We start from the raw sequence: 27,762 nt of genomic DNA on the forward strand, positions 1-27,762 counted from the left end.
CATTGTTAGCGTTAGATTTAGATCTTATGCTGTTGTACATGTACTGTCAGATGTGTCCGGTCATTGAAGGAACATTACGATGCTGTAACCGGACACCGTATAATTTGATGTTCCAGATAATTCCATGAATTGATATTACCCGGCCACGTGTGACTGAAAAATTTTTTTTTTTGTAGATGCGAATTTTCTAGTGAATATTTATTTCAGAAGTTCAGAGTACTTTGCCACCCGGTAAACGTATAAACAAGTCATCAACGTCTTTTATTAGTTGCCAGAGTTTACAGTGCATATTGTGTTCTGAGAAATTACTAATTTCCAAAAGTTCGTTATATATCCAAGTGTAAAGATGTTGTCTGCTTCTAAGAACATTCTACGCACACCCGTGCGTATTGCATCTCGTTTGCAATCTACCAAGGTTCAAGGCCAAGTTATTGGTATCGATTTAGGTACCACTAACTCTGCCGTTGCAATCATGGAAGGTAAGGTACCAAAGATTATTGAAAACGCAGAAGGTGCTAGAACAACTCCTTCTGTTGTTGCTTTTACCAAAGATGGTGAGCGTCTAGTTGGTATTCCAGCCAAGAGACAAGCTGTTGTTAATCCTGAGAACACTTTCTTTGCTACCAAGAGATTGATTGGTAGAAGATTTGAAGACGCTGAGGTCCAAAGAGACACCAAGCAAGTTCCATACAAGATTGTTAAGCACTCTAACGGTGATGCTTGGTTGGAGGCTAGAGGTCAAACCTACTCTCCATCCCAAATTGGTGGTTTCGTCTTGAACAAGATGAAGGAAACCGCCGAGTCTTACTTGGGTAAGCCTGTTAAGAATGCAGTTGTTACTGTTCCAGCATACTTCAACGACTCTCAGAGACAAGCTACCAAGGATGCTGGTCAAATTGTTGGGTTGAACGTTTTGCGTGTCGTTAATGAACCAACTGCTGCTGCTTTGGCTTACGGTTTGGAAAAGGCCGACTCTAAGGTTGTTGCAGTTTTTGACTTGGGTGGTGGTACTTTTGATATCTCCATCTTGGACATTGACAACGGTGTCTTTGAAGTCAAGTCAACTAACGGTGACACTCACTTGGGTGGTGAAGATTTCGATATCTATTTGTTGAGAAACATCGTTAAGGAATTCAAGAAGGAAAGCGGTATTGATTTGGAGAACGACCGTATGGCTATTCAAAGAATCAGGGAAGCTGCTGAGAAGGCCAAGATTGAATTGTCCTCTACCGTTTCTACTGAAATCAACTTACCATTTATCACCGCAGACGCTTCTGGTCCAAAGCACATCAACATGAAGTTCACCAGAGCTCAATTCGAACAATTGACTGAGCCATTGATCAACAGAACTATTGACCCAGTCAAGAAGGCTTTGAAGGACGCCAGCTTGACCACCTCCGATATATCCGATGTCATTTTGGTGGGTGGTATGTCCAGAATGCCAAAGGTTGTAGAAACCGTCAAGAAGTTATTCGGTAAGGAGCCATCTAAGGCTGTCAACCCAGACGAAGCTGTTGCCATTGGTGCTGCTATCCAAGGTGCTGTTTTGGCTGGTGAAGTCACTGATGTCTTATTGTTGGATGTTACTCCATTGTCTTTGGGTATCGAGACCTTGGGTGGTGTGTTCACTAGATTGATTCCAAGAAACACCACTATCCCATGTAAGAAGTCCCAAATCTTCTCCACTGCTGCTGCTGGTCAAACTTCTGTTGAAATCAGAGTCTTCCAAGGTGAGAGAGAGTTGGTCAGGGACAACAAGTTGATTGGTAACTTCACCTTGTCTGGTATCCCACCAGCTCCAAAGGGTGTTCCTCAAATTGAGGTCACTTTCGACATTGATGCTGACAGTATCATTAACGTTTCCGCAAGAGACAAGACTTCCAACAAGGACGCTTCTGTCACCGTTGCTGGTTCATCCGGTTTGTCTGACGCTGAAATCGAAAAGATGGTTAACGACGCTGAGAAGTACAAGGAACAAGATGAGGCCAAGAGAGAGTCCATTGAATTAGCCAACAAGGCTGACCAATTGGCTAACGACACTGAAGCCTCCATCAAGGAACACGAAGAAAAGCTCGACAAGGCTGCCCTTGAAAAGATCAACGAACAAATCGCTACCTTGAGAGAATTGGTTGCTAGAGCTCAATCCAGCGAAGACGTTAACAACGAAGAATTGAAGACCAAGACCGAGGAATTAAGTAACGCTTCCCTACAGTTGTTCGCTGAGATGTACAAGAACTCATCTGCTGCTGGTGAAGGCGAAAACAAACAATAAGTTAATCACTGGAAGAATTTGACTTTCATTTAATGACACCAGTCTAAATATGGTGATTTCGTGCAGTCGTTTCTTTAATTCCTGTTCATATCGTCCATCACATTCCTGTCCAAAGCTCACGTGCGGAATTGATCTTAGATTATGAATGCCGGAGAAAATATTTACGTGTATATAGTCCCTGGAATTGTATGTTTCTTTTACTAATAGTTAACAGACGGTGTAGGGTTAGTGCCCACAGTGTTATTTAATAGTCATATCGTTAACATGATTAGTTATATATATCTCGTTGAGCTTCACCACTTTTGAATTATCAACATTCAAGTGTAATCTTTCTATACGAAAGCTTAAGTCATAAAGCTTTCCTCTTAAGGGTCACCAAATTGAACAATGTCATGTACTTTACCTTTTAAGAGCTAGGTAAGTGAAGGATTCAATATCGCAGGTTCAATTTAGCTATGGATGTGTTCTTTACTCCAATAAACAAAATAATATGCCTCAGTGGAGTGCTTGCATTAGGATCTCTTTTCGTAATCCTTGCTTGCGCTCTATACCAGAACTATTATCCGCTAATTGACGGTATGTTACGGCCACAAATCTAATTTGAGATCGATGTGTGCTCTTTTAACCTACCATGCAACTGAAATACTAACTTTTTTTTCTTTAGTTTTGGTTTTTGTTCTTGCCCCCTTACCATATGCTATATTTGGGAAGTCGAGGTTGAGCGGCCAGGTGTTTATGAATGATAGAGCCCAAAGCGCTCAAGATATTGGTTTATTCATGACAGGTACACTAGTTGCAAGTGGTCTTATTATACCGTTGGTATTCTATCATGCAACACTTATTACAGAAACAAGTTGCATAATGACAATTGTCGGAGGATTTATTATATATGCATCTATAGTTGTCTTTACATGGTTTTTTGGTGGTAATTGGGAAGAAGACGAAGATGCATTATTTAGCTACTAGTTCAATACTAGTTAATGTTTGTCGTTATGCAATTATTTTGTCAACTCTATACTCTACCTAAGTTGCAAGATTTATAATGCATATATATTTCATTAAAAGTTAGATCAAATCTATGTCCAAAATGTTATTATTTCTAAATGCCTGTCTTCGATTCAGCTACATAACGCTGATTGCGTCGAATGAACGGCATACTTTCCTAGATGCTTTGTATACGTTTTCAACGGATTCATAGTAAGACGGGTCAACAACACAGAAAGAAGTATCCATTCCTTCCGAAGCTGCGCAGAGTGGAAATTGCCACAATTATCCCAAGCAGATACTGATTTTGGTACTGTGAGTTCCAAGATACAGTACATTGTCCCTCCAATTGTCTGATAAGCAATATAGCTGAATAATTTTAGGGAAAGTAAGGTCAACTGTCTGTTACTATGTTTAAAATAAAAGTCCGTGGGAACGACAGTGGTAGTGTTAAACCAATTAAATATCTTCCTTAACTTGCTGGCCCCACTTTCTGTAACCCATTCGTCAACGAAAAGTACGGTGGGATCTGTACTATGGAAATCTGTCACTTCGTCAATGATTGCAAGAGAATCATTAAACTGAAGGTTGCTTAGGCCTCCTAAATAGGAATGCATGTCACCGACGTTTGCCTGGATGAATTTGTCAACACTTGTGGCACGAATTTCGTCGACGGTTTTTATTAGGGTCTCAGCAATGTTTATGACATGCTCTGTTTGCGACACTAACGACTCCATATTCTTGTCGGATATGTTTCCTTCTGCTTCAAGTGCTACCTTAACTTTCAACAATTGGTTGTCAAGATTTGCGCCAACAATGCGTAATATGGTAACGACTGGTGGGTTATTTGTTTGCTCCACATAGCTGGCGACAATGTTTTTAAGTTTTTCTAATTCACCAATCAATTGTTGAGAATTAAGATCACCCCTTTTCTGCCCACTCCTAATGTTCTTCTTAATTTTCATTATTTCTGATAGCTTCCCTTTCCACTTGAAAACATTGAACTTTAATTTATCGCGAAGTTTCCCTCTCTTATTATCTAATGTGCAAATACCTTCTTGCTGTTGTTTCTGCCGTTGTAATTGATTCTGTCTCTGTTGGTCATTGAATGCCTTTCTCAAGAAGGATTCTGAAAACTGTAAGAAACCGTTGATTTTAGATACAAGCTCTTGGTTAATACCGAGCGATTGAAAGTCCTCACTAGCAAGCCAAACAGATTGCCATCTGATCATTTCATTCCAAATGGCATCGTCTATCAGGGGAAGACTTTTTGAATCTGCATTGGTAGATAACGGAAAAGCCATACAACTGGCTATAATGTTAGCCACATAGACTATTTTAGCTAGTCTCATTTTTCTTCAAAACTTCCTTAGAGTAACGTCTTCGCTTGTTCGTGTACAAAAACTAGCAATAAACTAGGAGTTGGTTAATAATAAATTCTTTTTATATTGTCAGCACTATTGTTAGCGGTTACAAGCTGTCGCCAGACCAATATAAATATCGTACTAAACTCTCACCAGCAGCTGTGTGACACTGAAGTGGTACTTTTGTACTTCTGACGCGGTCACGACGTTGTAATTGCAGTGTCAGTGAAAAAAAAACCTGGTGAAACCCCTTTCGAGGCACACCGCCACAAACTTCCCGGACTTCTTTGCACTATTATCTACGTACCCAGAATGCTAACATCCTGTATCGCTTTCCATAACGCATGCAAGCTATGCAGCATTGCTTATGTAACAGCCTCTGACGCTGTCAAAAAGGTCCTACCCGGATTCGAACCGGGGTTGTTCGGATCAAAACCGAAAGTGATGACCACTACACTATAGAACCGCTTGCGTTAATCTTCGGCAATAATGCTAAACATAATCACTAATGTCACGCACGTGGAACAAAAACATTAATTAGTTGTCACATCTGTTGTTTATTGGAGGTTGTTCGAAGAGAGGCTAATACATGAATGACATAGTGTTTATTGGCATGATTTATCCCTGGAATAATTGTATACCGTTATGCCGTTAAGGTCGCAACCGTTGCGGTTGATTGCGATGAACACTTATCACGTGCATTTTCGAGCATGAGAAAAAGTCCCCTTGCTTTGCAGAATAGTATCCCAAATCATGGCGAGGAATCAAAGCTGCGATTCTGTATTCGGTCGACAGGAAGGCTAATTTACTACGAACTGTCTGCGTTTTTTACTATTAGAGACCCTAGTCCTCATTACCTTATCGAAAGCTAGACTTGGTTCACGTTTCAGTACGCAGCTGCTGTTGATGGGTAAATGATGATATCAAGGAGGAAAACCCCCAATGACTTTTTATTTAAGGAAGAACTAGGACATGGATCGTACTCGACTGTTTATCGAGTAATGGATAAATCAAATCAATTCCAGTATGCGATCAAGATTTGCTCGAAAAGGCACATAATTAACGAAAATAAGGTGAAATATGTGACTATGGAAAAGGACATCCTGAACTCTTTAGGTGCTCAGAAGCATCCTGGGATAATTAAACTATACTATACTTTTCATGACGAAGAAAATCTGTATTTTGTGCTTGACTTGGCTCCTGGAGGTGAATTATTGCAACTTCTGCAAAAGCGTGGGACATTCACTGAAGTTTGGTCGAGACATTTTATGTGCCAGCTTATTGATGCTGTCGAGTACATGCATTCTATGAGGGTTATCCATCGTGATCTGAAACCAGAAAATGTTTTGCTCGATAGAGAGGGAAGATTAATGATAACGGACTTTGGTGCGTCTTATGTTGTTCCTCTTTACGGAGATGAAGCTCATCCTTCATCGGAGATGGATGAGATTACGGCTGCAAGTTCTTTTGTTGGGACTGCAGAGTATGTGTCTCCAGAGCTATTATTAGAGTGTAAGTGCTATTATAGTTCTGACGTCTGGGCCCTTGGTTGCATATTATATCAGTTCTTACAAGGTATACCTCCGTTTAGGGGAAACAATGAGCTGGAAAGTTTTGAAAAAATCGTTCATCTAGATTATAAATGGCACACACAGGTTAATCCACTAGCAATGGATTTGGTTTCCAAAATTTTAGTTTTGGATCCGGCGGAAAGATACACAATACAGCAGATCAAACGTCATAAATGGTTTGAATCTGTAGACTGGAATGACAAAGAGAGGATATGGAGAGGAATTGGAACCTTTGCACCACCCACGGTTCCCTACAGAGTAAATTCCAGAGGTATTGAAACTAATATGAAAGATATCCCAGTGGCTACTCAAAGGAGGAAAAAACCTGCGAAATTGAATACAACTTCGAGGATAGTTGAGTGGAGGAAGACTTTAGGATTAAACAGCCAACCTTCTGCCTTGAAACCTGCCTTAGACATTACTGGGTTACCTGTTGTAACAAATAAGAGCACGCCTCCAATTACCAAACCGAGAAGCAAAAATGATCTATCACGACCTTTTTTACCGCAGCAAATAGCTCCCATACCGAGATCTAGAGAGCGCGGCCCCGCAACTTCAAACATTACTGGTTCGCAGAATCATACAAACTCATCCTACAACATTATTAAGCAAGATTGGGTTAATATATGCTCGATACCATATGATCCGAAAGCAGAAGCCCTAACTAAGGACTCTTACCGCGTGGTTACTGACAATTTAATTATGAATTTAACCCAAAGTCAACTTAATGAACTGAATGCAGCCTCAAAACTGTGCCTACTGAGTCTTGATAGGTCAGGTAAGCTTTCATATATCTACCAGAAAGTAACATACACTATTGCATTTTTTACCGATCAAGACTTATCAATGTATGATTTGCAACTTGAAGAATCTAAAGCTACTGGTTATCTTATTTTGGAGAAGTATAGAAAAATGGTGTGGATCATTTCAACACCTGAGAGAATTCCGTATAGTACGGGATGTATAAATATCGAGGAGCCTTGGGTTCATTGCATTTTTGATGTGCGAAGAATCTGTGAGAAAGCAGAGGAAGAAGAAGAGGAGTTAGTAGAGCGGTTAGGGAACGCACGGGTTACAAACCGTTCTCCAGAAAAACCGCAATTCGGTATCAGCGGACGTAGAGCAAGTATAATAAACCAAAGTCAAGTTCCTACTCCTCCGCCGTCGGCTCATCCCGTTGCTGAAAATTCGTATTCAAAGGTAGTATCGGCCCCAAGAATTCCAGCTACTGCATCTGTTGGTAGAATACAGAGGCCTGTTGCGCAAAAGTCCGGAGTTCCAAATAATATGATTTTATCAAGTAGCAGATTCGAAGTTCTTAATTCAGTAAACCAACGCGACGCTACTCAAAATGATTTAGCTTCAAGCGGTGCTAGTGCTGCTTTCAAAAATATAAAGGTACGCAGACAGTAACATATGTCAACTTAGCTAGGGAATAATATAAATTGATGAGATCACTTTGTTGTCATGACACTTGAAAGAATTCTTAACGCATTTCTTTGTGTTACGGAATATGCATTAGTTTATAGAACAGATTGTTCCCTAGAAGACTGGAACAACATGCTGAATTTACATATAGTTCTTTTATGTGTCTCCCACCTTAATGACCATAAAAAAAAGAAGTTGCAACAAAGAAGTCTTCGTTGTAGAGATATTTTTAGACTATGTGCATTTATTCTCTGTATTAGATTAAATCATTCGAATAGATAGTTGTAACAACCGAAACGTTAAAGTCATGTGTAAAAGCAGAGGCCATCGTGAAACGTATAATCGAGAAACTAAACCAAGCTTTTATCAGTCCAGTATTGAAGCATCAAAATACAACACTGGGTCCAATGAAGAGATATCTGCGCTCTTCACCTCCCCTTCCAAAAGTAGCTCACTCATTATCTTACCGGTGGCAGGAGCATTATTAATCCCCCAGCATGAATGACCGGAAGCAACATACAAACCTTCAACATTTGTCTCCCCAATTAAAGGTCCTGAGCTCGTAGGAACATTCAAAACTGGTAAATAACAAGCCTGTCTCTTTAGTACATGCCCTTCAGAAAGATTTGGCGATAGTTTTGAAACATAATGATATAGTTCATCGCACTTTTCACGTACCACCTCAACAGCGTCCGTTGTTTCTGGAAGTTCTACCAGTGTATCCCCCTCACCACAAACATAAACCTCGTCTTTACGAGCATACATCTCTGGAGAGGAATATTTATTCGGTGCTACTTTCAACTCTGTGAATATTGCGTAGGGGGAAACCGTACCTGTAGAAGGTTTAATTGTAATAGAATGCGCCCTTAGTCCCGATATAGGACAATCTGGTAATATTTTTGAGGTCCATGGACCCATACACAAGACAATTTGCCTCGTGTCCAATATGTTTACTTCCTTGGCTTTAGCCTGCTTTTCAGGGTTATCCATAGTCGGTATGTAACTCACACCACAGGCTGTACAATCATCATCAAACAAGATTTCTGTGACCTGACCTAAAATAAGATCTACTGCACCTGTTTCCATGGCTTTGTTCAAAAGATAGTGACAAAACTTAAATGGATGAACTTGGGCAGTGGAACCAGTCCCTCCAAGAGATGACCAATCGCATACTAGATTTGTCTTGATCCAATTCAAATCTGCAGGCAAATTAGTTGGATTCTGATCCACAGGGGTTTCTTTCTCAACAGCGCCTATGTTCGTACCTATGCTTTCAGTAACGTTACTTCTATTACAATTATGATAGGTACCACTTGTAGCACTCTTGTCTCGTTCCTGTTCAGCTTGCCCGGAAGATCCAGCAGGGCCGGAGGCTGCACTAGACCGCCTCGACGGATTTCTCATTTTCTTGTTTGCAGATGGCGGTTTACAAGCATAGCTCTCGCCACCGTCGAAGACAGTCTGTGATGTCCCACCATCTACATCCTGTACATCAGCCTCTAAAGTTACAGTGGTGAGTCGACGGTAGTCCCACTTTGTCTCCCCGTCATATTTATCAGATAATTCTTGATGCAACTGGAACGAAAGTGGCACAATCTGCTGCGGAAACGCCCACATAGCTAAAAGCCCACCAGCTTTGCCCGATGCACCCCCTGCAACTCGTTTCGACTCAATTACAGTAATATGATGCTTGCTTGAGTCGAAATCAGGATGCCTCGTTAAGTAGTATGCGGTACATACCCCAATAATACCTGCACCTACAATGACAATATGATGCTTCCCCTGACCTTTGCCACTGGGATGAGATAAAAACTCTATCCTATCAACGTACTGAGTGGCCATACTGTCCGCACCTTTCCTGTAAGTGCTCTCACCTTGTCCTTGTGCTAAGAAGTGGCCACCAAGTTAAAAAAAAAAAAAAAATTAAAACTGAAAACCAGCAAATTGAGTTTAGTCCGATGTGTGTAGGGAGTCCCTTGAGTATTTTCACAACTTTCGGAAACAGTATAAAATGCGATTTTCCGCAAAACTGCTACTAGTTAAAGTTTACAGTTGCTTAATGTCTCCGCTTCTATAATTGAGAGATACACTCTCCGTTATTCTTCAATTTACCCAAGGTGCCTTTTCGTTTAGGTCACTTATTTATACTATTACGTGCAGTGCCTACTGTTAGCACTGAATTTTGTGTCAATCATCATCATACGATTGAGAAGTAGGCAGGGCAGAAAGGAGCTTCCAAGGAAGTGGCACCACTTTGGAATATTGTCCAATTTGAGATTGGTGAGGGTAACATGATTTTCTAGACCCGGGTAACGTGGTGTGAAACCACTGAGCGGCAACCGCTTAGGCAATGAAGGCAAGCACGAGAAGAATAACTAGGAGGGCAATCAGTACTGTGATACAGCAGTCGTTGTAGGAGTTGCTGTTGCGCTCGTAAATACTCTGTAGTCTTTGGGTCCCACGCGATATCTTTGACCGGACAGAGTCTAGTCCTCCTTCAAGATCCTGCAATATAAAGCTCTGATCTTCAAATTCTTGGCCCATAGTCGTAGCCTGCAAGTGCAAATTCTGCATGGTAGTGTGAATTGCATCGAGGTGGGAATCTTGCTCAAGAAGGATCTGCTCCTGGAGGGCGTTGCTCTGGTCGATTGAGGCTGAGTCGCGAACCTCGTGCTCAAGGGGCGGTGAAGAGGCACAGGTTTGCTTCATCGCAGCGAGCTGGGCCTTGAGGTCTTGTATTTGCTGTTCACGTTTTGCCAACTCGGCCTTGGATGCCAGAGGATCCTGGCTAAAGACGGTGATGCTGTCTTTTAGGTCGCCTATCGTTTCCTCTATTTCAGCGATGATCTCAGTCAAATCGGACGATTGTAAACGAGAGCCGGCATCAATGTAACTTCTTAAGTGTAAAAGCTGATCCTGTGCATCTTTCAGGACTTGGTAAAAAGGGTCTGTTGGCATTGTATGTTTTTCAACGTTTGTTTAGTAGCACAGGGGGGATGCCAGCGGTTGTTTATTTTGGGGTTTTAAAAAAAGCCAATTTTAAAGGAGATGAACACCAGGTCGGAACAAACGTAAGATGGAGTCTGAAGGTACGCAGGCCCAGAGTGGCTCTCTTGCATCTAATTTGCAACAAGAGGGCACTCAGGTGGTGAATACCGATAGTGTTAATATCGTTGAAACCGTAGGTGGCACCACTACTCGAAAGTATCTCAACGAGCATATCACAGAGGCTCTACTGCGAGGAATGCGTCGGGTAGCGCTAGAGAAGCCTGAAAATCCGCTTCGGTTTCTTGGAGAGTTCCTTATTGCAGAGAGCGATAGACGTTAGATTATACCAGTTATGTATATATATAGGTATTATTATTATGGTATTAACAAACTTTGTCAAAACTTTTCTTCCTCCACAGAATCTGTGTTCTGCAGCTCTATAATGTTCAGACCATGACCGCAAACGACACACATCAGACCAATTCTCCATCCACGCCACAACTCTCCAAGCCTGCTATAATCTCTTAACGTAATAAATACGTTTTGGTAGGTGCGAGGCTTTATTATTAGGTCCTCTGGGGCCACGAAAAATGGTGAAGATTTGTCCAATAAGAAGTCAACCTGGCAACGCCTTAACAGCGCCTCAACAGGGAGTTTGAGGAAAAGCTGTGCACAACTTGAGAAAAATTCCAAGATTTGGAATGTAATACGGGTACTGTAACGATCTATTTGGCAATAGTGGTGTAAGCCGATATGAGTTAGTTCCTGGAAAACTTTACCAACCAAGGAATGCGCCACATTTAAAACAAGCAACTCGCCTGGAAGCTTGCCTATGTAGTCTCTCCAGGACCACTTTCTAAACAGGCGACGCAACGATCTTTCCTGGTCATCACCAACTCTGGTTATAGTTAGTCTAGTTTTAATTAAGTCGAGAGGAAGTAGCACTAGGCCGGTAACGATGCATGCTGATAAGGTTAATGCGACGGATTTCTGGACATCTGGTGAGTGTATTATCTCAATAAAGTGCGGATCTGGAACCTGTAAAATTGGTGCAAAGAACCCTGTAAACCATGAGTTCATTGATTCCCATAGAAAATCGTAAATGAATGACGTATTATTAGCCCTCCAAACGCCCTTAGTTCCCTCCATATCCATAACTCCATTTAAAACATCCATAGTATGCAGACTTGCTGGATGAACAAGAGCACTTACATTATCAGGACCACCAGCTGATGGCGATGTTCGTTGTGGGCTATTGTCCCGGTTTGTACGGGAATGTGGATCAACACTTGGAAAATAATCAACCTCCTCATCTGTTTCATCCTCATTTCTCAGCTCTTCTAAAGAAACGTTGGATGTTTCAGTATTTCTCCTTCTGCGGCTGCTCTTGATTTTCGGAACATCATCGAATTCGCCCACTTGCAACAACATCCTGGCAGTATCAAAGGGTAGCTGAATTAAATGTTGAAAGTATCTTTTTAATAACTCTTGGAATAGACGCTGACACACAGACTTCCATATTTTATAGTTTAGAATGTCTGGAAGCTCAAAATTTTCTAGTGATTTAACAACCTTGCTCCCATCAGTATAATCACCCCTACTTCCCGCTAGCCGTGATTTAAGCCCTGTAGTCAATTCGCTCAGTTTAACAGAGCCACTACTCACAGCGGCACCGAACTTCTTGTTTCCTTGTTGCACAATGCTTAGCTTGGAAGCCATGTTGAACCCATGAGGGTCAACCACTCCACTGCCAGGCTTAAACACAGCAGAATAGCCAACATTAAATGTTTCTGGGTCGTAATAAGGCCTGGGCTGTAGATGGTTAATAGTATCCTCCATCACCTTTCCCCTTTACGTGTGCTTTAGTTTGTTGTCATGTTAGAGTATTCCGCTACCTAGGGTTCTTTTCAACAATCCCTTTTACATTACAGCGTTTAAGGTATCATAAATTCGATCATTTCAAACGTAATTACACACACACACACACACACACACACACATATGCCTATTTGTTAACATAAACACTATTCCAGAGTCTGAATCAATCAAATGTGGTATTCTCACTATCTGAGTTATTTGTTGCTGCCGCAGAAATTGGTGTAAGAAGATAGGGCTTGCCGCTACTCGTTATTGTCGGCACACTAGATAGAGAAACCACTCTCCTATTTACATCTGCAGAACCATATTTGGACCTTAACATACTGGTAACACGAGTAATCCTAGATATAGGTTGACCTGATGTATCAGGAATGGTAGCATTTTCAGAGCACGTCACCACAGCGTCCTGTAAACACTTATACCGAAGCAGCAAAGTATCATTGATCTGCGTTTCCAAGACACGGTATCGCTCCTCCAACTCTTCCAACTCCAATGTTCTTCCACGTAGTAGATCCTGCGTTGAATCATGGGCGTTCTGGAGCTCAGCATATTCCATTTTCTTCTTATATACTGCGTCATTAAGCTCATCCAAGTCCCCATGCAGCTTCTTATACGCTTTAAGCTCCTGCTGAGCTAGAGCTAATGCCTTTTCACTTTCATAGTACTTCTCTTGTAACTTAGATGACCGTTGATCATCCTGCATTATATCTTCACGCAAAGTCTCAACCAATCGTGACAGTTTACCGTCAAGTAACTGTGAAAGTCTTTCCTGCTCTTGTACGGCTGTTAATCTTAACGTCTCCTGCTGCTTGGTTAACCCTTCCATTACACCCTGTAGTTTTCGAACATCATTAGTTGATAATAACAAATCTTGTAAGTGGCGGTTATTATTGGAGCTTCTTGCTACAAGAGACTCCAACTCTAACTGTGTCTGTCTTACCTGCTCATCTACCAGTTGTATATCTTCTTTTACGGATTTATTAACATCAAATAACCTTCTTAATTCATTAATTATATTATTGATATCATCATCTGAGATATTTTTCTCATATTCACAAGTTAGCCCCTTAGCCGCCCTTGTATCTTGCAAAACCTCCCTCTTCGAATTTAAATCGTTTTGCTTTATTCTAAGTGACATATTATTGTTTAAAAAATATGTTCCAGATAAACTTCGTAACTATAACCAATTACCTGTTACGCATCCGCTCTATTGCTTAAGAAGTGTTAGAGACCTTACCTTGTATATTGTAGATTACGCTGTTTTTATTAGGAATGTTTTTTACTCGTGAATGGTGAATAGCCAATTATGGAATTTCGCGTAACGGCTCACGTGCTGGTCACGTTCTTGGTTCGTGATTAGTAGTGTGACTGGTTTCTACACCCATACATTAGTTGTGGGTTACATCCGTACATTTTTGTCTTTCGTCATAAGAAAGGCTGGTACATCGTGAGATAAACCGTTAGTTGGCAATTAAGTTAGATATAGTAATACCTAAAGCTTCTAGAGTATTGATACTGTGGTTCGATGCTTTGCTGGCAAACACTGGCTTTTGTATTGCCAGTGTCTCTAGGCGGGGCGGCTCGAGGCTACCGGTAAACTTTCCGCCTAGCGTGGACCGAGCTCTCTCTGTAGACGAAAAGCTAGACAGAGCTGCCTTTCGGGACTTCCGCCCGGGCTCAGCCTAATTCTCACAGAGAACGCCGTGCGGTACGACAGCATACGGTTTGCAGCCTAGTGGAGTTTTACTTGGTGGAAAAAAATTCCAACTATTCAAGATATTCAATTTGAGGATCATTTTAGGTTAGTGCATAACAGAGCGAAAACTAGAACCAAACGAAAAATGGCTAAGTTCTTGAAAGCTGGTAAAGTTGGTACGTATATCAGTTATATCAATATTTGATTTTCCAGCGTTAGGGAGTTACATTTGCGTACAGACAGTGGGGTTTTATGAGATATACAGAAATGTTTACTGACAGTGGGAGAAACAAGCAATAGAAGGATGTTATCCATAATAACTGAATTTAAGCCCTCTGTCCGATTGGAGAGTAATGAAAATGTATCAAAGTAGAATTTATTTGGTGTCTTAAGACTATAATATTGCAGTGGGGCGCGTGTAACTCACATCTTATTCGATGGAGCGTATATCTTTTAAAATATAATACTAACTGTTTTTTTACAGCTGTTGTCGTCCGCGGTCGTTACGCCGGTAAGAAGGTCGTGATCATCAAGCCACACGACGAAGGTTCCAAGTCCCACCAATTTGGTCATGCCTTGGTTGCTGGTATTGAAAGATACCCATTGAAGGTCACTAAAAGACAAGGTGCGAAGAAGGTTGCTAAGAGAACCAAGATTAAGCCATTTATCAAGGTTATCAACTACAACCACTTGTTGCCAACCAGATATACCTTGGACGTGGAAGCTTTCAAGTCTGTTGTATCTACTGAAACTTTCGAAGAACCATCTCAAAGATCAGAAGCTAAGAAGGTTATCAAGAAGGCTTTCGAGGAAAGACACCAAGCTGGTAAGAACCAATGGTTCTTCACTAAGTTGAACTTCTAAAGGGATTTTGTTCCGGTAAGCATTATCATTATGTAATTTAAAAATCAAATCCTGTATAACCCGTATCATCCTTTTTAATTTCTAAAATGACTTCGAACGTTAGTTCGTGAGACTGGCTTTTGGTCCATCTTAAGTTGTTTTTAGATCTTGTTTTGTTGAAAAGTAGGCGCTGGGAAGCTACTGTATGCCACTACCAACACCTCACAAAACGTATGAAAATGTTAATAAAAAGACAGTTACATATATCTGCATGTCTGCAGTTTATCAGGCGCCCAAATTTTGATGTTAAAGGTATTATTTCAAAACTACCCAGTTACGTGGACTCCGTTAAAGGGAGAGAATTGGTGGTAAGCGATGAGTTGCTTTCCCAGCTGAACCAACTACAAAACAAGCAACAACAAATAGGTGACCTTAATAAAGAGATCTCTTATGTCCAAACCAGGCGAAAGCAAATTGAGTCTGAAATAAAAAAGGATAAGTCATCGATCGTGCAGCTGAAAACTGAATTGAAGAATCTAAAAGAAAAGTTTCAGAACTTCATGGCAGAGCAAAACTCGATAAAAGATTCGATCTTAGAAACTTGCCTCTCTTTGCCCAATCTGGTTCATCCAGATGTTCCAAAAACAGATCCTGAAATAGTTCACTGGATTAATCCTAAGGCAGAATATAAACCGGATCCCATTAGAGACCACCATCGCATAATGGTCAAAAAACATTTAGTAGATTTCGATACAGCTGCCTCCGTGACAGGAACTTCATGGTACTATCTTATTAATGAGGGAGCAATGCTGGAACAGGCTCTTGTCCAATATGCATGTAAGAAAGCGCGTAGCTGGGGTTACAAGCTATGCCTTCCACCTTCCATTGTAAGAAATGAAGTGATAAATGCATGTGGGTTCAGACCTAGAGATATGAATGATGAAAGGCAGATATTCCATCTAAGTGAAACTAAACTGGGGTTAACTGCTACTGCAGAAATTCCACTAGCGGCTTTGGGCCTTGAAAAGACCATAGATATTGAAAGGTCGACACCGGTGGTGGGCGTCAGCCGCAGCTACAGAGCAGAAGCGGGTTCTAGAGGAAGAGATACAAAGGGTTTATACAGAGTTCATGAGTTTACAAAGGTTGAACTGCTCCATTGGGCAAAGCCGGAGGAAAGTGATGCTACCTTAGAAAAACTGAGAGCCTTCCAAACAGAAATTATAACAGAGTTGGGCCTTTCTGGTAAAGTCTTAAACATGCCAATGAATGACTTAGGATCACCTGCGTACAAAAAGTACGATATCGAAGTATGGATGCCCGGTAGAGGTACGTTTGGTGAAGTCTCTAGTGCTTCTAATTGCACCGACTATCAGAGTAGGAGATTGAATTCAAAGTTCGAAGATAAGTCAACAGGTAAGCTAAATTACGTCCATACATTAAATGGTACTGCAATGGCTGTTCCAAGGGCTATAATAGCTATAGTCGAAAATTTCTATGAGCCCAGTACAGAGCGCATAACAATTCCGAAACCATTGAGGCCATATATGGATAATATGGAGTATATATAGTCCGTATAATTATATTTGGCTTAACATGTATCAATGAGACTCACGTAAGTAGTGATTTTTATATTTAACATAAGAGTGATTTATCACTCTCTAAGGGGTCATACCATGGAATATTAGGAACTTGTGCAGAAGCCAAGATACCTGGTGTTCCACGCTTTAAGCGATGCTACTTTTGATATTAAGCGACTCGCATATTCCCGATCGTGCACTTGTACGTTTAAATTGCTACATATTTGTTGATTGTGTTCAAAATTAAAATACTAACTGCAATAGGACCTTCCATCTAAATTTAAGAAGCTGTTAAGCGTACCTAATAAAATTGGACAGGTTTTACTGCTGGGTAACTCAACAAGGTCATACCAGTTTTTGAAGTTTGTTAATGAAATTTCTAATAATGTTGTCATAGTTCGTGGTGAATTCGATAATGCTATGATATCTACGACGCAGAACTTAAAAGAGGAAATCCCTATGAATACAATTATTAAACAGGGTGATTTCAAAATTGGGTGCTGTAATGGATATACATTAGTTCCAAAGAGCGATCCTTTAGCGCTTCTAACTCTCGCTCGACAGCTAGACGTAGATATTATGTTATGGGGTGGAACACACAGTGTAGAAGCTTATACTTTGGAGGGGAAATTCTTTATTAACCCTGGTTCATGTACTGGCTCTTATAGTACAGATTGGCCGATCCAGCTGGATTCAGTGCAAGGTGTGAAGAAATTAATTGGACAATCGGGTAACTGTAAATCTGGAGGTGACGCTGTTACTGAATCTGCGGCCCCTAACCTGGGTTCTGCAAAAAGAGCAGAAGATACACGTCATAGTCCAGTGCGGACCGAGAAAGAAGATGTTAAACCGAATGATAGAAATGACAGTCATATTAAGGGACAAAAGCATGATGAATCTCAAAAAGAAACTGCAACGACCGAAGATGAAGATGAAAATTCAGAAAACGATGAGGAAATTGATGAAGTGGATGTGAATGGTGGGTGCATTCCCAGCTTCTGTCTACTGGATATTTCGGGTGACACTTGCACCCTTTATATCTATACATACGTAAACGACGAGGTCAAGGTTGACAAAGTAGTGTATAAGAAGGATTAGAATCTGCATCAAATATACGGTATAATAGTAGAGTTAATCGAAGTTTTAAATCTCTCAATAAATAATGTTATATATCTACCTATTTCCGTACGGCATCTGCAATCTGCTTGATGTCCTTTGGGGTCGTTCTGCAGCATCCGCCGATTATCTTACAGCCTTGCGCGAGAAACTTAGAAACTAGATGTTCCCAAGTAGGTTCAAAAGTTATATTCATGTTACGTTGCCATTTTGCGGTCTTCGCATCGTACAATTCACCCGAGTTTGGATAAACTGCATGGAATTTTACAGGACAATCGTGGAGTAACGAATTGAGTTTCTGTAGGATAATATCAGAGCTTTGAAATTCTACACAGTTAATACCGAAGGACAAAAGATTAGGAGGAAATGTTCCCATATGCTGTCTGATGGTGTTACAGAGTCTCTCGGGCGTGGTCCCATCTCTCATATTACCTTCTCTATCCGTTGAAATACTTATGATAAATGGCTTGCCCTGCAACATTCCGGTAAACTCTTGCTGCATAATAGCCGTAATTTCTTCAAGATTTGGGATAGTTTCAAACGCTATAAGATCAATTCTACTGTCACTGGCGAACTTTGTAGCCTGAGGCTCATAGTAACTGGCAAAGTTGATTGTTGCAAAACCGTAATCGCCAGTATATTCACTTCCGTCGCTAAGGTAGGAAGCATATGGTCCAATTGATCCAATAAGATAGTCTTGGTCACTGTCTATGCATTTTTCGTAAGTAAACCCAATAATATAATCTAAGAAGTCGGAATATTCCTGGCGATTGGTAACTGAACCATCACCGTACTTAATATGAGAGTGATAACTGGACTGATAGGTAATAGTGCTCAATGCCCTTGCTCCTGCGTCGCGAAAATCTTTATACATTTCCCTCACAATATTTAACTGAGAAGCATCTTTAGTTAAGAAGGGAACTGTCGACCAGAACGGGTTTTTACCAATTGTAAGGCCTCTGTTTTCTAGCTCTGAGCCACTTCCACCATCTAGTATTAGGACTTCAGTTTTGAGGTAATCGGTGATGCTTGGCTTCATAGCTAATAGGGTTCTTGACGTGTAGTTTAAGGTGATGACTAGTTCTGGAGGAAGCCCTCATCAAGTTCAGAGATTTAGCGGCTGAGTTATCGTTTATAATGATCTTTGTTTTATATAAATGCAGTAAAAAATTCGGCTTTTCGCTTGTTCTCTGACAACTTTAAGCAAAACAAGGAAGTATTTTCCTTATTTCTCATTGTGATGATTTTGAGTGCATTTGGCTCGAGACTTTGCCCTTGGCGGGGCACTGTTGATGTGGAAAAAACCAAGCTACCTTTATTTTTTTTGTCTGACATATGAGATCTTATAACAACTTTGTAGTTAACAGGCGTAGAACCATTTCAATTCCAGTAAATATGTGCTCTATCTATACTACAGTAGTCACTAGCTCTTCAGCTAGTATAGTTCCTAATATATCTGATTCCAGGTCATCCTCGAGTTCTGATCTCTGGAACTTACCTGGTAATAGGTCGTCGAGAACAAGTACTTTCTTCATGGCATATGCATCTTCACCGTCTTGGTAATAACCCTTCTCGACATTTAGGACTTCAAAAGAAAGTGTATCACGATACAGATGAAGGGCAGCGCGATTTGACTGCCTGACATGTAGCATAACGTACTCGGCCTTGTATACCTCGCATAGACCGAAAAGCGCCTGCCTCATCAACTTTTCGGCAATACCCATCATTCTGTAGCTGCGCATGACACTTAAAGAGGTAATGTGTCCATTTGGAGGTTCTTTCTGGGCATCTGGGTCGTCGTTCATCTTTGCCAGCACATATCCGACCAGTTTTTCACCATTAGCGACGTACATTGGATCCAATTTTACGCTTTTATCTAATGCATCTTCGGTCATATTATCGTACTCCAAGAGTGATTGATCAGTGACCAAGTCTTCTGTAGTTGTTGCAACGAACGATGCTTCTGGCCAAGACAAAATATGGTACATGTAGTACTTCAGCATGTAATTCTCTGGTAAATTAGTTAAGTTTGCATTTTGCATGCATATGATATCCTCACTTGTTACACGTCTGATAGTAATCGGCATTATAATCTTAGTGGTAAGTGCTAGTAGTATCTAGGATAATGGAGGTCTATTCCGCTAGGTAGGTCTTGGAATTCATCAAACGATAGAGGTACAACTATTTTTTTTATTATGGTAAAAAAACTCTTCAATAACAAGCCCCTTATACAGGACATAGGTCACTCAACATATCGACTGCTATGGATCGAATTATTAGTCCCAGCACTAGTGTAGTCAATGGGTTGCAGCCACATCCTTCTCATGAACACTCTGCATCCAGTAAACAGGGATCTACTTCAGATGACAAGTCACTACAGTCGAAACTGTATAATGAAACGTTAGCAAGCAAAAACAAGCAAGTATCATTCTCGGCCTTTGCTTTCCTTTTCTACGAAATGGTAGGACAGCAGCGTGAATCTTCCCAAACTGTAGCAGAGATTGAGGCTAAATTGGCCGCACTAGGCTATAAGATCGGTCTCAGACTGATTGAGCTCCTAAATTTTAGAGACTCAATCCCTTCTCGCGTAACACAGTCTGAAAATGCTGATTCCGTGGCCTCCTCAATCACGTCTATGAAGAAACGCCCATTAAAGATACTAGAAATACTGCAGTATGTCCATTCTAATCTATGGAAGTATCTGTTTGGAAAACCAAGCGATGACCTGGTCAAGAGCTCAGAACGCGACAACGAGTATATGATTGTTGATAATGAACCCCTATGGACCCAGTTCATTTCTGGCACGTCCGTGCAGTGCGAAACGTTCACTGGGGGCATCATAGAAGGCCTACTGGATCACGCAGGATTTCCTTGTCACGTGACTGTCCACACCGATCCAGAAGGACGTTTTGATCGCAGAACCGTATATTTAATTAGATTTGATAAACAAGTGCTTGAGAGGGAGGCGCTACGTTTCTAAAACTCCATCTGACCCACTGTTTATTATGATTCCCTTTAGAAAAAGGAAGCATGCCGATTCTGAAGAGGGTTGCAAGCGACCTCTAAAGCAGAAATCGACAAATGTTAGGAGAAGGCGGAGGAATGATAAAGATAAATTGGGTTCCTCGCACAGCACTAATGCACGAGTCGCAACAATTGACATCCAACCAAGACTAATGCCCACTAGTCTCGTCTTCGAAAGCGAAAACGTTTCAATACGACTGGTCGAGGAAGAACTGTCGCAAACAGTCAGTTTTCGGGACATCGGCGGCTCCCCGAAATCACAACGGCGGCTGAGTACAGACATGATGGATATAAGTGAACAATCTATACAACTTGAAGACTTTAATCAGCCTCCAAACTCCACTTCTACGCCTCTCGCAAGTCCGTGCAAGAACGATTATATCGAAAATGAAGCTCCCTTATACCAACCTCAGGAATATTCGCCTACTACTGTAGACCAATATTTACAGTCACGGTGCATGCTGTCTCCAATCTACCATACCAAGCCATATATGGAGAATCCTCGCGTGAAACAACTAGGATGCGCCGAATTCTCGAAGTTGCAAATAATACCAGTTTGTCCAAACACTGGCGGCAGATCTAAGTCGTCTGTTGGAACACATTTTTATCACTCTAGCGGAGAACATGCTACCTATCATGGTTCCAGTTTGAGTAGAAGCTATAACAGTGGCAGGTAGACCCTGCGACCGAGGACATCATTAAGATGAACACAAGGATCTGGTCTCCCGGTGCTTGTAATTTACGTAAATTTACATATGCTTAGGTTAAAAATTCCGCTTGGTGCATGATTACATGGTCGTGTTGCAAAGCCTCCTTTGAATTCCTCAGCTACCTTCAGTTAGCATTATTGTACTTTTGTTTACTAGAAGATCTTTGTATTGAAAATGAGTTTTAGTGACCAAAATGTAAACTTATTAGGGATACGAGCATTAAAAGATATAAACCTCACTACAATAAATAATAAGGTGTAAATCTTCGAAGAAGGTACTTCTCTTTGTAGAAGCACTTTATTTAGTCCTAATTGCACTAAAGTAAATCCGTCAACAAAATACCTTCCCTTAAAAGTCCGTTCCTACGCGTAATAACACTGGCGTACATACTTTTAAGCTTGCTGGACATTGTAGTTAAATGGCTCCAGCAACCATGTGCTCTACAGTTTATTAAAAACGGTTTTTATATGTGGTTTCCGTCAGACTTTGTAATAGGTCATCTAATTGTAATGTAGCGTCGCGAATAGATAAGCAAACGATTTAATATCTAACCTCATCTCCTTCCTTTAACAACCCCTGTATGAAACATATATGAAAAAGACACGCCAAAGGGCAGTATTTAAATGTTATCACTCATAACTAATCCACTTAAGTATGGCTTAAGGCAGTCGTAAAACGGTTGCTACCTTTCAGTTTGAATTAATTACTAACTTCGGAGTTTTAGTATTATAGTATCGGTTTTGGTACCAGTACAAATATCGCTTGAGATCCAGCATTTACGATTAACAGCGTTAAATCCGTTGCTTTTAAAGTACTGGTGTTTACATGGGCTATTTAAATTACCTTTTTGGAAGTATATTTGGATTCCTTTCAGTAACATAATATCTCTAGCGATTTGGACGCTCCTAGCAAGTGAGTTATGCACCAGATTTCAGACCGTGCTAAAAGAGAGGGGCTTTGAAAAGCCCAAAAAGCCCAATAAAAAGAACGGGAAAGGGTTATTAAGCTACGGTTTCACACATCTATTTAAAGCTTCGAAAGAGGTCAAAGAAGAAGTTCCAGAAGAGAAATTATTCCTATTTGAAGATTGGACCACTTATGTTCTAAATCTAAATAGTTCTTTTGATCTTCCCTTTGTGATCGATCACAGCTATGAGATCCTTCTTCATTATATCGTGGCGGTGAAGAAGGAAGATGCAAAAACGATTCTTGCGTCGCTTAGGACTTATTTTAATGAGATACAGACGTCAGAAGGGTACGACATGCTGGATGACATTTTCCGGCCCCCAAGCGATGGGAAAGGGTTAATTACGAGAGAAAATAAATGAAACAATATTGCTGTTCTAGCTTATATTTCTCTCCGGGATGGGGTTATTTTCCAGGAATATGATTATAACAACAATGGTTTATTACGAGGAGTATGATTAAGGGGTAATTAGTCTTTAAGGGCAGGTTGAAGCTCCTTTCTAGGTTTCCGGTTTAGCTTAAATATGTATATATATTCATAGACTATGTTGAGAATAACATATGCATTATTTTAATTATACATCTACCTTTCTATGTATATTTACAGGTCGGCACCACTACATACACCTCTTCCTGCCGCATGACTTATTTACAACTTAACAAACGTAATTATTAATTTTCTGAAGTTTCTCTAGGCGTTCAATACTCTCCTCCATTTTACGTTTTGAATTTAGTGCACGTCTCTTCATCATCTTTGGAATGAACGGCTGCGCAACCTCCTTGTATGGCCCTAGAGCTCCGCCAAAGGCTGTACCTGGTTTAAACGCATCCGAACCTAAAGCATGGGCCTCATTATTATATTTACCCAACTCCTTTTCAAAATCTACCATCCAAGCAGATGTATCTTCAGGCTCTTCTGGCCAAATAAATGGCTCTGCCATATCAATGGTCATCTTCTTGATCTGAGGCTCACGATAACGGGAGGTATTAGGACCAGAGTACACATATTTCCCGTGTAACAGCTGTGATGTTACGTTCAGAGCACGCAACCCGTACACGTGATATAAATAGTCTCTCAAATCTAACTTATTGAACGATTTTGGCACAATAAACTTTGCTTGGTATGGCGTATGCTTTGCATTGGGTCTCAACAAAATAATCCTCGCCTTCGGAAAATAATGCTTTGTCCCACCAACTTTAAAGTGAGGTTTACCTTCCTCGAATGCCTTCTCTGTCGACTCTAGAATCCTTTGCTGCACAGTAGATTTCACTCTTCCTCCTATTATAGCCTTCTGAGCACCTTCGGCAACAGTAGAAAGTGCCCTAACTGGAAACCTAGAAATAAAATCTAAACCTGGCATTCTGGCAACCTCAGTAACCTCCTCGCTGTTACACAGTCAGTGATTCGTGTATTCTGTAAGAATGTGATCTTCTCTTCAGTACTTGTCGATTCATAAAATTTTACAAATATTACCCTACCTTCAATATCGTACGTAATGATTCGTAACGTTAAATTTTTTCTCACCATTAAACGCTTTTAAACATATAGCGTAAACAAGCTCTCTTGGGTGGCAAAGTACTTGACTACTCAAGGCTTACTTTGGAATTCAAAAGGCTTGCTACTCTGTGCATTACTAAACGTGTGGGGTTTTTCCTAAGATGTCTGAGTATTACGAAGAGAGCGCATATGTTTATGACGACGACGATGCAGCAATTGCAGCCGAGGACTCTTGGACTGTCATCTCTGCGTTCTTTCGTGAGAAAGGTTTGGTATCGCAACAGTTAGATTCATTCAACCAATTTATCAATTATACGATACAGGATTTAATCTTAGAGGACAGTACATTGATTTTAGAGCAATTGGCGCAGCATACTACGGAATCTGACAATATCAGTAGGAAGTATGAAATATCGTTTGGCAAAATTTATTTGGCCAAACCGTCCATGACCGAATCAGATGGTGTTTCTCATGCGATGTACCCACAGGAAGCTCGTCTCAGAAACCTTACTTACGCATCTGGGTTATTTGTTGAGATTAAGAAGAGGACTTACGAGGCAGTTGATGTTCCCGGCCGCGATTTGAAATATGAGATCATCCAGGAGGAGAGTGAGGAGGCCGAAGATGGGAAGATCTTTATAGGTAGGGTGCCTATTATGTTGCGTTCGAAATACTGTTTGTTAGACGATCTCTCTGAATCTGACCTATATCGGTTGAAAGAGTGTCCTTTTGATATGGGTGGATATTTCATTATTAATGGGTCAGAAAAGGTTTTGATTGCACAGGAAAGGTCTGCAGGTAATATTGTTCAAGTCTTTAAAAAGTCAGCTCCCTCGCCTATTTCCCATGTAGCGGAGATAAGATCAGCATTGGAGAAAGGTTCACGTTTCATTAGTACACTTCAGGTGAAGTTGTACGGACGTGAAGGTAGTACGTCGAGGACTATCAAAGCCACACTTCCATATATTAAGCAGGATATTCCTGTTGTTATAATTTTCAGAGCGCTAGGAATCATTCCAGATGGTGAGATCTTGGAACACATTTGTTATGACCAAAACGATTGGCAGATGCTAGAAATGCTTAAACCGTGTGTTGAAGAAGGGTTTGTCATCCAAGACCGTGAAACTGCATTGGATTTCATTGGACGTCGTGGTACTGCACTAGGTATTAAGAAGGAAAAGAGAATTCAATATGCCAAAGACATTCTGCAGAAAGAGTTTCTACCACATATTACTCAGCTAGAAGGGTTTGAAAGCAGAAAGGCCTTCTTCCTTGGTTACATGATCAACAGGTTACTGCTTTGTGCTCTGGATCGTAAGGACCAGGATGATCGAGACCATTTCGGTAAAAAGAGGTTGGATTTGGCTGGCCCATTGTTAGCTCAACTTTTCAAAACTTTGTTCCGTAAACTAACTAGAGACATTTTAAGGTTCATGCAGAGATCTGTGGAAGAAGCTAAGGATTTCAACTTGAAACTGGCAGTTAAAGCTACAACAATTACAGCTGGTTTGAAGTATGCCTTAGCTACTGGTAACTGGGGTGAACAAAAGAAGGCAATGTCTTCAAGAGCAGGTGTTTCCCAAGTTTTAAACCGTTACACATATTCATCAACCTTATCTCATTTAAGGAGAACTAATACTCCTATTGGTCGTGATGGTAAATTAGCTAAACCTCGTCAACTGCACAATACCCACTGGGGTTTAGTATGCCCCGCAGAAACACCAGAAGGACAGGCGTGTGGTCTGGTAAAGAATTTGTCATTGATGTCATGCATTTCTGTTGGAACAGACCCTGTTCCTATTATTACGTTTTTAAACGAATGGGGTATGGAGCCATTGGAAGATTACGTCCCTCATCAATCACCAGATGCTACTAGAGTGTTCGTGAATGGTGTTTGGCACGGTATTCACAGAAATCCAGCGAGACTGGTTGATACTATAAGGAAATTGAGAAGAAAGGGTGATATCACTGCTGAAGTTTCTATCGTTAGGGATATACGTGAGAAGGAGTTGAAAATTTTCACAGATGCAGGTAGAGTCTATAGACCACTCTTTGTTGTTGATGAAGCCTTGCACGATGATGGTCATAAGGAACTAAAGGTTCGTAAGGGCCACATCAGAAAACTGATGTTAACGGAATATCAAGATATCGAAGGTGGGTTTGAGGAAGAAGATATCAATTATACCTGGAGTTCGTTACTAAATGAAGGTATAGTGGAGTACATTGATGCTGAAGAAGAGGAGACGATTTTGATTGCAATGCAGCAAGAAGATTTAGACCCAACTGTCTCACCTAATCTAGACCCCAATGATGGATTAGACCCTGCAAGGCGTATCAAGGCGATTCACCACTCTAACACATTCACTCATTGTGAAATTCATCCATCTATGATTTTAGGTGTTGCAGCTTCAATTATTCCATTCCCAGACCACAACCAGTCTCCACGTAATACTTATCAGTCTGCGATGGGTAAACAAGCCATGGGTGTATTTTTAACCAACTACAATGTACGTATGGACACAATGGCTAATATTCTATACTATCCACAGAAACCTTTAGGTACAACTCGTGCAATGGAATACTTGAAATTTCGAGAACTGCCTGCTGGCCAAAATGCCATTGTTGCCATTGCCTGTTACTCGGGTTATAACCAAGAAGATTCTATGATTATGAACCAATCATCGATTGATAGAGGTTTATTCAGATCCCTGTTTTTCCGTTCATATATGGACCAGGAGAAAAGAATAGGTATGTCGATTACCGAATCCTTTGAAAAACCTCATCGTACAAATACCTTGAGGATGAAGCACGGCACTTATGATAAACTTGATGATGACGGTTTAATTGCTCCTGGTGTTAGAGTTTCGGGAGACGATGTCATTATCGGTAAAACTACTCCAATTCCTCCCGATGCCGAAGAACTAGGCCAAAGGACTGCATTCCACTCGAAGCGTGATGCTTCCACACCATTAAGATCCACGGAAAACGGTATCGTGGATCAGGTTCTGATCACTACAAATCAAGAAGGGTTGAAGTTTGTTAAAGTCAGAGTCAGAACAACTAAGGTTCCTCAGATAGGTGACAAATTTGCTTCTCGTCACGGTCAGAAGGGTACTATTGGTATCACTTACCTCAGAGAAGATATGCCGTTTACCGCCGAGGGTATTGTTCCAGACCTGATTATCAATCCTCACGCCATTCCATCTCGTATGACAGTCGCCCATTTAATTGAATGTTTGTTAAGTAAAGTGGCTGCGTTGTCAGGTAATGAAGGTGATGCTTCACCTTTCACGGATATCACTGTGGATGGTATTTCAAGGTTACTTCGTGAACATGGTTATCAATCTCGTGGGTTCGAAGTCATGTACAATGGTCATACAGGGAAGAAGATGATGGCACAAATTTTCCTTGGTCCTACATATTACCAGAGACTAAGACATATGGTCGACGACAAGATTCACGCAAGAGCGCGTGGTCCAATGCAAGTGTTGACAAGACAACCAGTGGAAGGTAGGTCTAGAGATGGTGGTCTCAGATTCGGAGAAATGGAGCGTGACTGTATGATTGCTCATGGTGCGGCTGCATTTTTGAAAGAAAGACTGATGGAAGCCTCGGATGCCTTCAGAGTACATATATGTGGTATCTGTGGTTTAATGACTGTTGTTGCCAAGTTGAAGCATAATCAATTTGAATGTCGTGGCTGTAAAAATAAAATCGATATTTTCCAGGTGCATATCCCATACGCAGCGAAGTTACTGTTCCAAGAACTAATGGCAATGAACATTGCTCCCCGTTTATACACGGACCGCTCCAGAGATTTTTAAACTATTAAAAAAACACTTAA

At 40.9% G+C, this 27,762-nt stretch overlaps 19 protein-coding genes and 2 non-coding genes across 21 annotated transcripts; 12 read left to right on the forward strand and 9 right to left on the reverse strand.

The window, feature by feature from the left end:
- Positions 1-346: 346 nt before the first annotated feature.
- AW171_hschr63633 (Hsp70 family protein) lies at positions 347-2,272 on the forward strand (the record flags this gene model as incomplete). Its single annotated transcript, XM_018133212.1, has 1 exon — positions 347-2,272. The coding sequence occupies one exon, from the start codon at positions 347-349 to the stop codon at positions 2,270-2,272; it is 1,926 nt and encodes a 641-aa protein (XP_017988662.1).
- Positions 2,273-2,727: 455 nt separating this feature from the next.
- Positions 2,728-3,238, forward strand: VPS55 (Vps55p; the record flags this gene model as incomplete). The annotated part of the gene is made up of 2 exons (XM_018133211.1): positions 2,728-2,848; positions 2,937-3,238. 2 exons carry the CDS (start codon positions 2,728-2,730, stop codon positions 3,236-3,238), a joined length of 423 nt encoding a protein of 140 aa, XP_017988663.1.
- Positions 3,239-3,390: 152 nt separating this feature from the next.
- AW171_hschr63635 (HFL188Cp) lies at positions 3,391-4,608 on the reverse strand (the record flags this gene model as incomplete). Its single annotated transcript, XM_018133210.1, has 1 exon — positions 3,391-4,608. One exon carries the CDS (start codon positions 4,606-4,608, stop codon positions 3,391-3,393), a length of 1,218 nt encoding a protein of 405 aa, XP_017988664.1.
- Positions 4,609-5,014: 406 nt separating this feature from the next.
- On the reverse strand, positions 5,015-5,086 carry AW171_hschr63636. The gene has a single exon. It is a non-coding gene; the product is annotated as a tRNA-Gln (tRNA).
- A 448-nt stretch (positions 5,087-5,534) lies between these two features.
- On the forward strand, positions 5,535-7,604 carry PKH3 (protein kinase PKH3; the record flags this gene model as incomplete). The annotated part of the gene is made up of 1 exon (XM_018133209.1): positions 5,535-7,604. One exon carries the CDS (start codon positions 5,535-5,537, stop codon positions 7,602-7,604), a length of 2,070 nt encoding a protein of 689 aa, XP_017988665.1.
- A 381-nt stretch (positions 7,605-7,985) lies between these two features.
- TDA3 (Tda3p) lies at positions 7,986-9,461 on the reverse strand (the record flags this gene model as incomplete). The annotated part of the gene is made up of 1 exon (XM_018133208.1): positions 7,986-9,461. One exon carries the CDS (start codon positions 9,459-9,461, stop codon positions 7,986-7,988), a length of 1,476 nt encoding a protein of 491 aa, XP_017988666.1.
- A 501-nt stretch (positions 9,462-9,962) lies between these two features.
- Positions 9,963-10,577, reverse strand: TLG1 (Tlg1p; the record flags this gene model as incomplete). Its single annotated transcript, XM_018133207.1, has 1 exon — positions 9,963-10,577. The coding sequence occupies one exon, from the start codon at positions 10,575-10,577 to the stop codon at positions 9,963-9,965; it is 615 nt and encodes a 204-aa protein (XP_017988667.1).
- Positions 10,578-10,695: 118 nt separating this feature from the next.
- Positions 10,696-10,947, forward strand: SDC1 (Sdc1p; the record flags this gene model as incomplete). Its single annotated transcript, XM_018133206.1, has 1 exon — positions 10,696-10,947. One exon carries the CDS (start codon positions 10,696-10,698, stop codon positions 10,945-10,947), a length of 252 nt encoding a protein of 83 aa, XP_017988668.1.
- Positions 10,948-11,003: 56 nt separating this feature from the next.
- UGO1 (mitofusin complex protein UGO1) lies at positions 11,004-12,446 on the reverse strand (the record flags this gene model as incomplete). Its single annotated transcript, XM_018133205.1, has 1 exon — positions 11,004-12,446. One exon carries the CDS (start codon positions 12,444-12,446, stop codon positions 11,004-11,006), a length of 1,443 nt encoding a protein of 480 aa, XP_017988669.1.
- Positions 12,447-12,648: 202 nt separating this feature from the next.
- AW171_hschr63642 (HFL182Cp) lies at positions 12,649-13,623 on the reverse strand (the record flags this gene model as incomplete). The annotated part of the gene is made up of 1 exon (XM_018133204.1): positions 12,649-13,623. The coding sequence occupies one exon, from the start codon at positions 13,621-13,623 to the stop codon at positions 12,649-12,651; it is 975 nt and encodes a 324-aa protein (XP_017988670.1).
- A 703-nt stretch (positions 13,624-14,326) lies between these two features.
- On the forward strand, positions 14,327-15,045 carry AW171_hschr63643 (60S ribosomal protein eL27; the record flags this gene model as incomplete). The annotated part of the gene is made up of 2 exons (XM_018133203.1): positions 14,327-14,357; positions 14,666-15,045. 2 exons carry the CDS (start codon positions 14,327-14,329, stop codon positions 15,043-15,045), a joined length of 411 nt encoding a protein of 136 aa, XP_017988671.1.
- Positions 15,046-15,257: 212 nt separating this feature from the next.
- DIA4 (putative serine--tRNA ligase DIA4) lies at positions 15,258-16,595 on the forward strand (the record flags this gene model as incomplete). Its single annotated transcript, XM_018133202.1, has 1 exon — positions 15,258-16,595. The coding sequence occupies one exon, from the start codon at positions 15,258-15,260 to the stop codon at positions 16,593-16,595; it is 1,338 nt and encodes a 445-aa protein (XP_017988672.1).
- A 163-nt stretch (positions 16,596-16,758) lies between these two features.
- On the forward strand, positions 16,759-17,702 carry VPS29 (retromer subunit VPS29; the record flags this gene model as incomplete). The annotated part of the gene is made up of 2 exons (XM_018133201.1): positions 16,759-16,806; positions 16,869-17,702. The coding sequence occupies 2 exons, from the start codon at positions 16,759-16,761 to the stop codon at positions 17,700-17,702; spliced, it is 882 nt and encodes a 293-aa protein (XP_017988673.1).
- A 79-nt stretch (positions 17,703-17,781) lies between these two features.
- On the reverse strand, positions 17,782-18,759 carry AW171_hschr63646 (homocysteine S-methyltransferase family protein; the record flags this gene model as incomplete). Its single annotated transcript, XM_018133200.1, has 1 exon — positions 17,782-18,759. The coding sequence occupies one exon, from the start codon at positions 18,757-18,759 to the stop codon at positions 17,782-17,784; it is 978 nt and encodes a 325-aa protein (XP_017988674.1).
- A 172-nt stretch (positions 18,760-18,931) lies between these two features.
- AW171_hschr63647 lies at positions 18,932-19,049 on the forward strand. The gene has a single exon (XR_001930115.1). It is a non-coding gene; the product is annotated as an HFLSNR13 (small nuclear RNA).
- Positions 19,050-19,126: 77 nt separating this feature from the next.
- On the reverse strand, positions 19,127-19,807 carry ARD1 (peptide alpha-N-acetyltransferase complex A subunit ARD1; the record flags this gene model as incomplete). The annotated part of the gene is made up of 1 exon (XM_018133199.1): positions 19,127-19,807. One exon carries the CDS (start codon positions 19,805-19,807, stop codon positions 19,127-19,129), a length of 681 nt encoding a protein of 226 aa, XP_017988675.1.
- A 176-nt stretch (positions 19,808-19,983) lies between these two features.
- On the forward strand, positions 19,984-20,700 carry TRS31 (TRAPP subunit TRS31; the record flags this gene model as incomplete). The annotated part of the gene is made up of 1 exon (XM_018133198.1): positions 19,984-20,700. One exon carries the CDS (start codon positions 19,984-19,986, stop codon positions 20,698-20,700), a length of 717 nt encoding a protein of 238 aa, XP_017988676.1.
- A 25-nt stretch (positions 20,701-20,725) lies between these two features.
- SPO13 (Spo13p) lies at positions 20,726-21,421 on the forward strand (the record flags this gene model as incomplete). Its single annotated transcript, XM_018133197.1, has 1 exon — positions 20,726-21,421. The coding sequence occupies one exon, from the start codon at positions 20,726-20,728 to the stop codon at positions 21,419-21,421; it is 696 nt and encodes a 231-aa protein (XP_017988677.1).
- A 656-nt stretch (positions 21,422-22,077) lies between these two features.
- On the forward strand, positions 22,078-22,782 carry AW171_hschr63651 (HFL174Wp; the record flags this gene model as incomplete). Its single annotated transcript, XM_018133196.1, has 2 exons — positions 22,078-22,106; positions 22,179-22,782. 2 exons carry the CDS (start codon positions 22,078-22,080, stop codon positions 22,780-22,782), a joined length of 633 nt encoding a protein of 210 aa, XP_017988678.1.
- Positions 22,783-23,076: 294 nt separating this feature from the next.
- Positions 23,077-23,781, reverse strand: MRP20 (mitochondrial 54S ribosomal protein uL23m; the record flags this gene model as incomplete). Its single annotated transcript, XM_018133195.1, has 1 exon — positions 23,077-23,781. The coding sequence occupies one exon, from the start codon at positions 23,779-23,781 to the stop codon at positions 23,077-23,079; it is 705 nt and encodes a 234-aa protein (XP_017988679.1).
- Positions 23,782-24,079: 298 nt separating this feature from the next.
- RPB2 (DNA-directed RNA polymerase II subunit RPB2) lies at positions 24,080-27,742 on the forward strand (the record flags this gene model as incomplete). Its single annotated transcript, XM_018133194.1, has 1 exon — positions 24,080-27,742. One exon carries the CDS (start codon positions 24,080-24,082, stop codon positions 27,740-27,742), a length of 3,663 nt encoding a protein of 1,220 aa, XP_017988680.1.
- Between the last annotated feature and the right edge of the window lie 20 nt (positions 27,743-27,762).

Source organism: Eremothecium sinecaudum, chromosome VI, assembly GCF_001548555.1.
Source record: "Eremothecium sinecaudum strain ATCC 58844 chromosome VI, complete sequence".
NCBI lineage: Eukaryota > Fungi > Ascomycota > Saccharomycetes > Saccharomycetales > Saccharomycetaceae > Eremothecium > Eremothecium sinecaudum.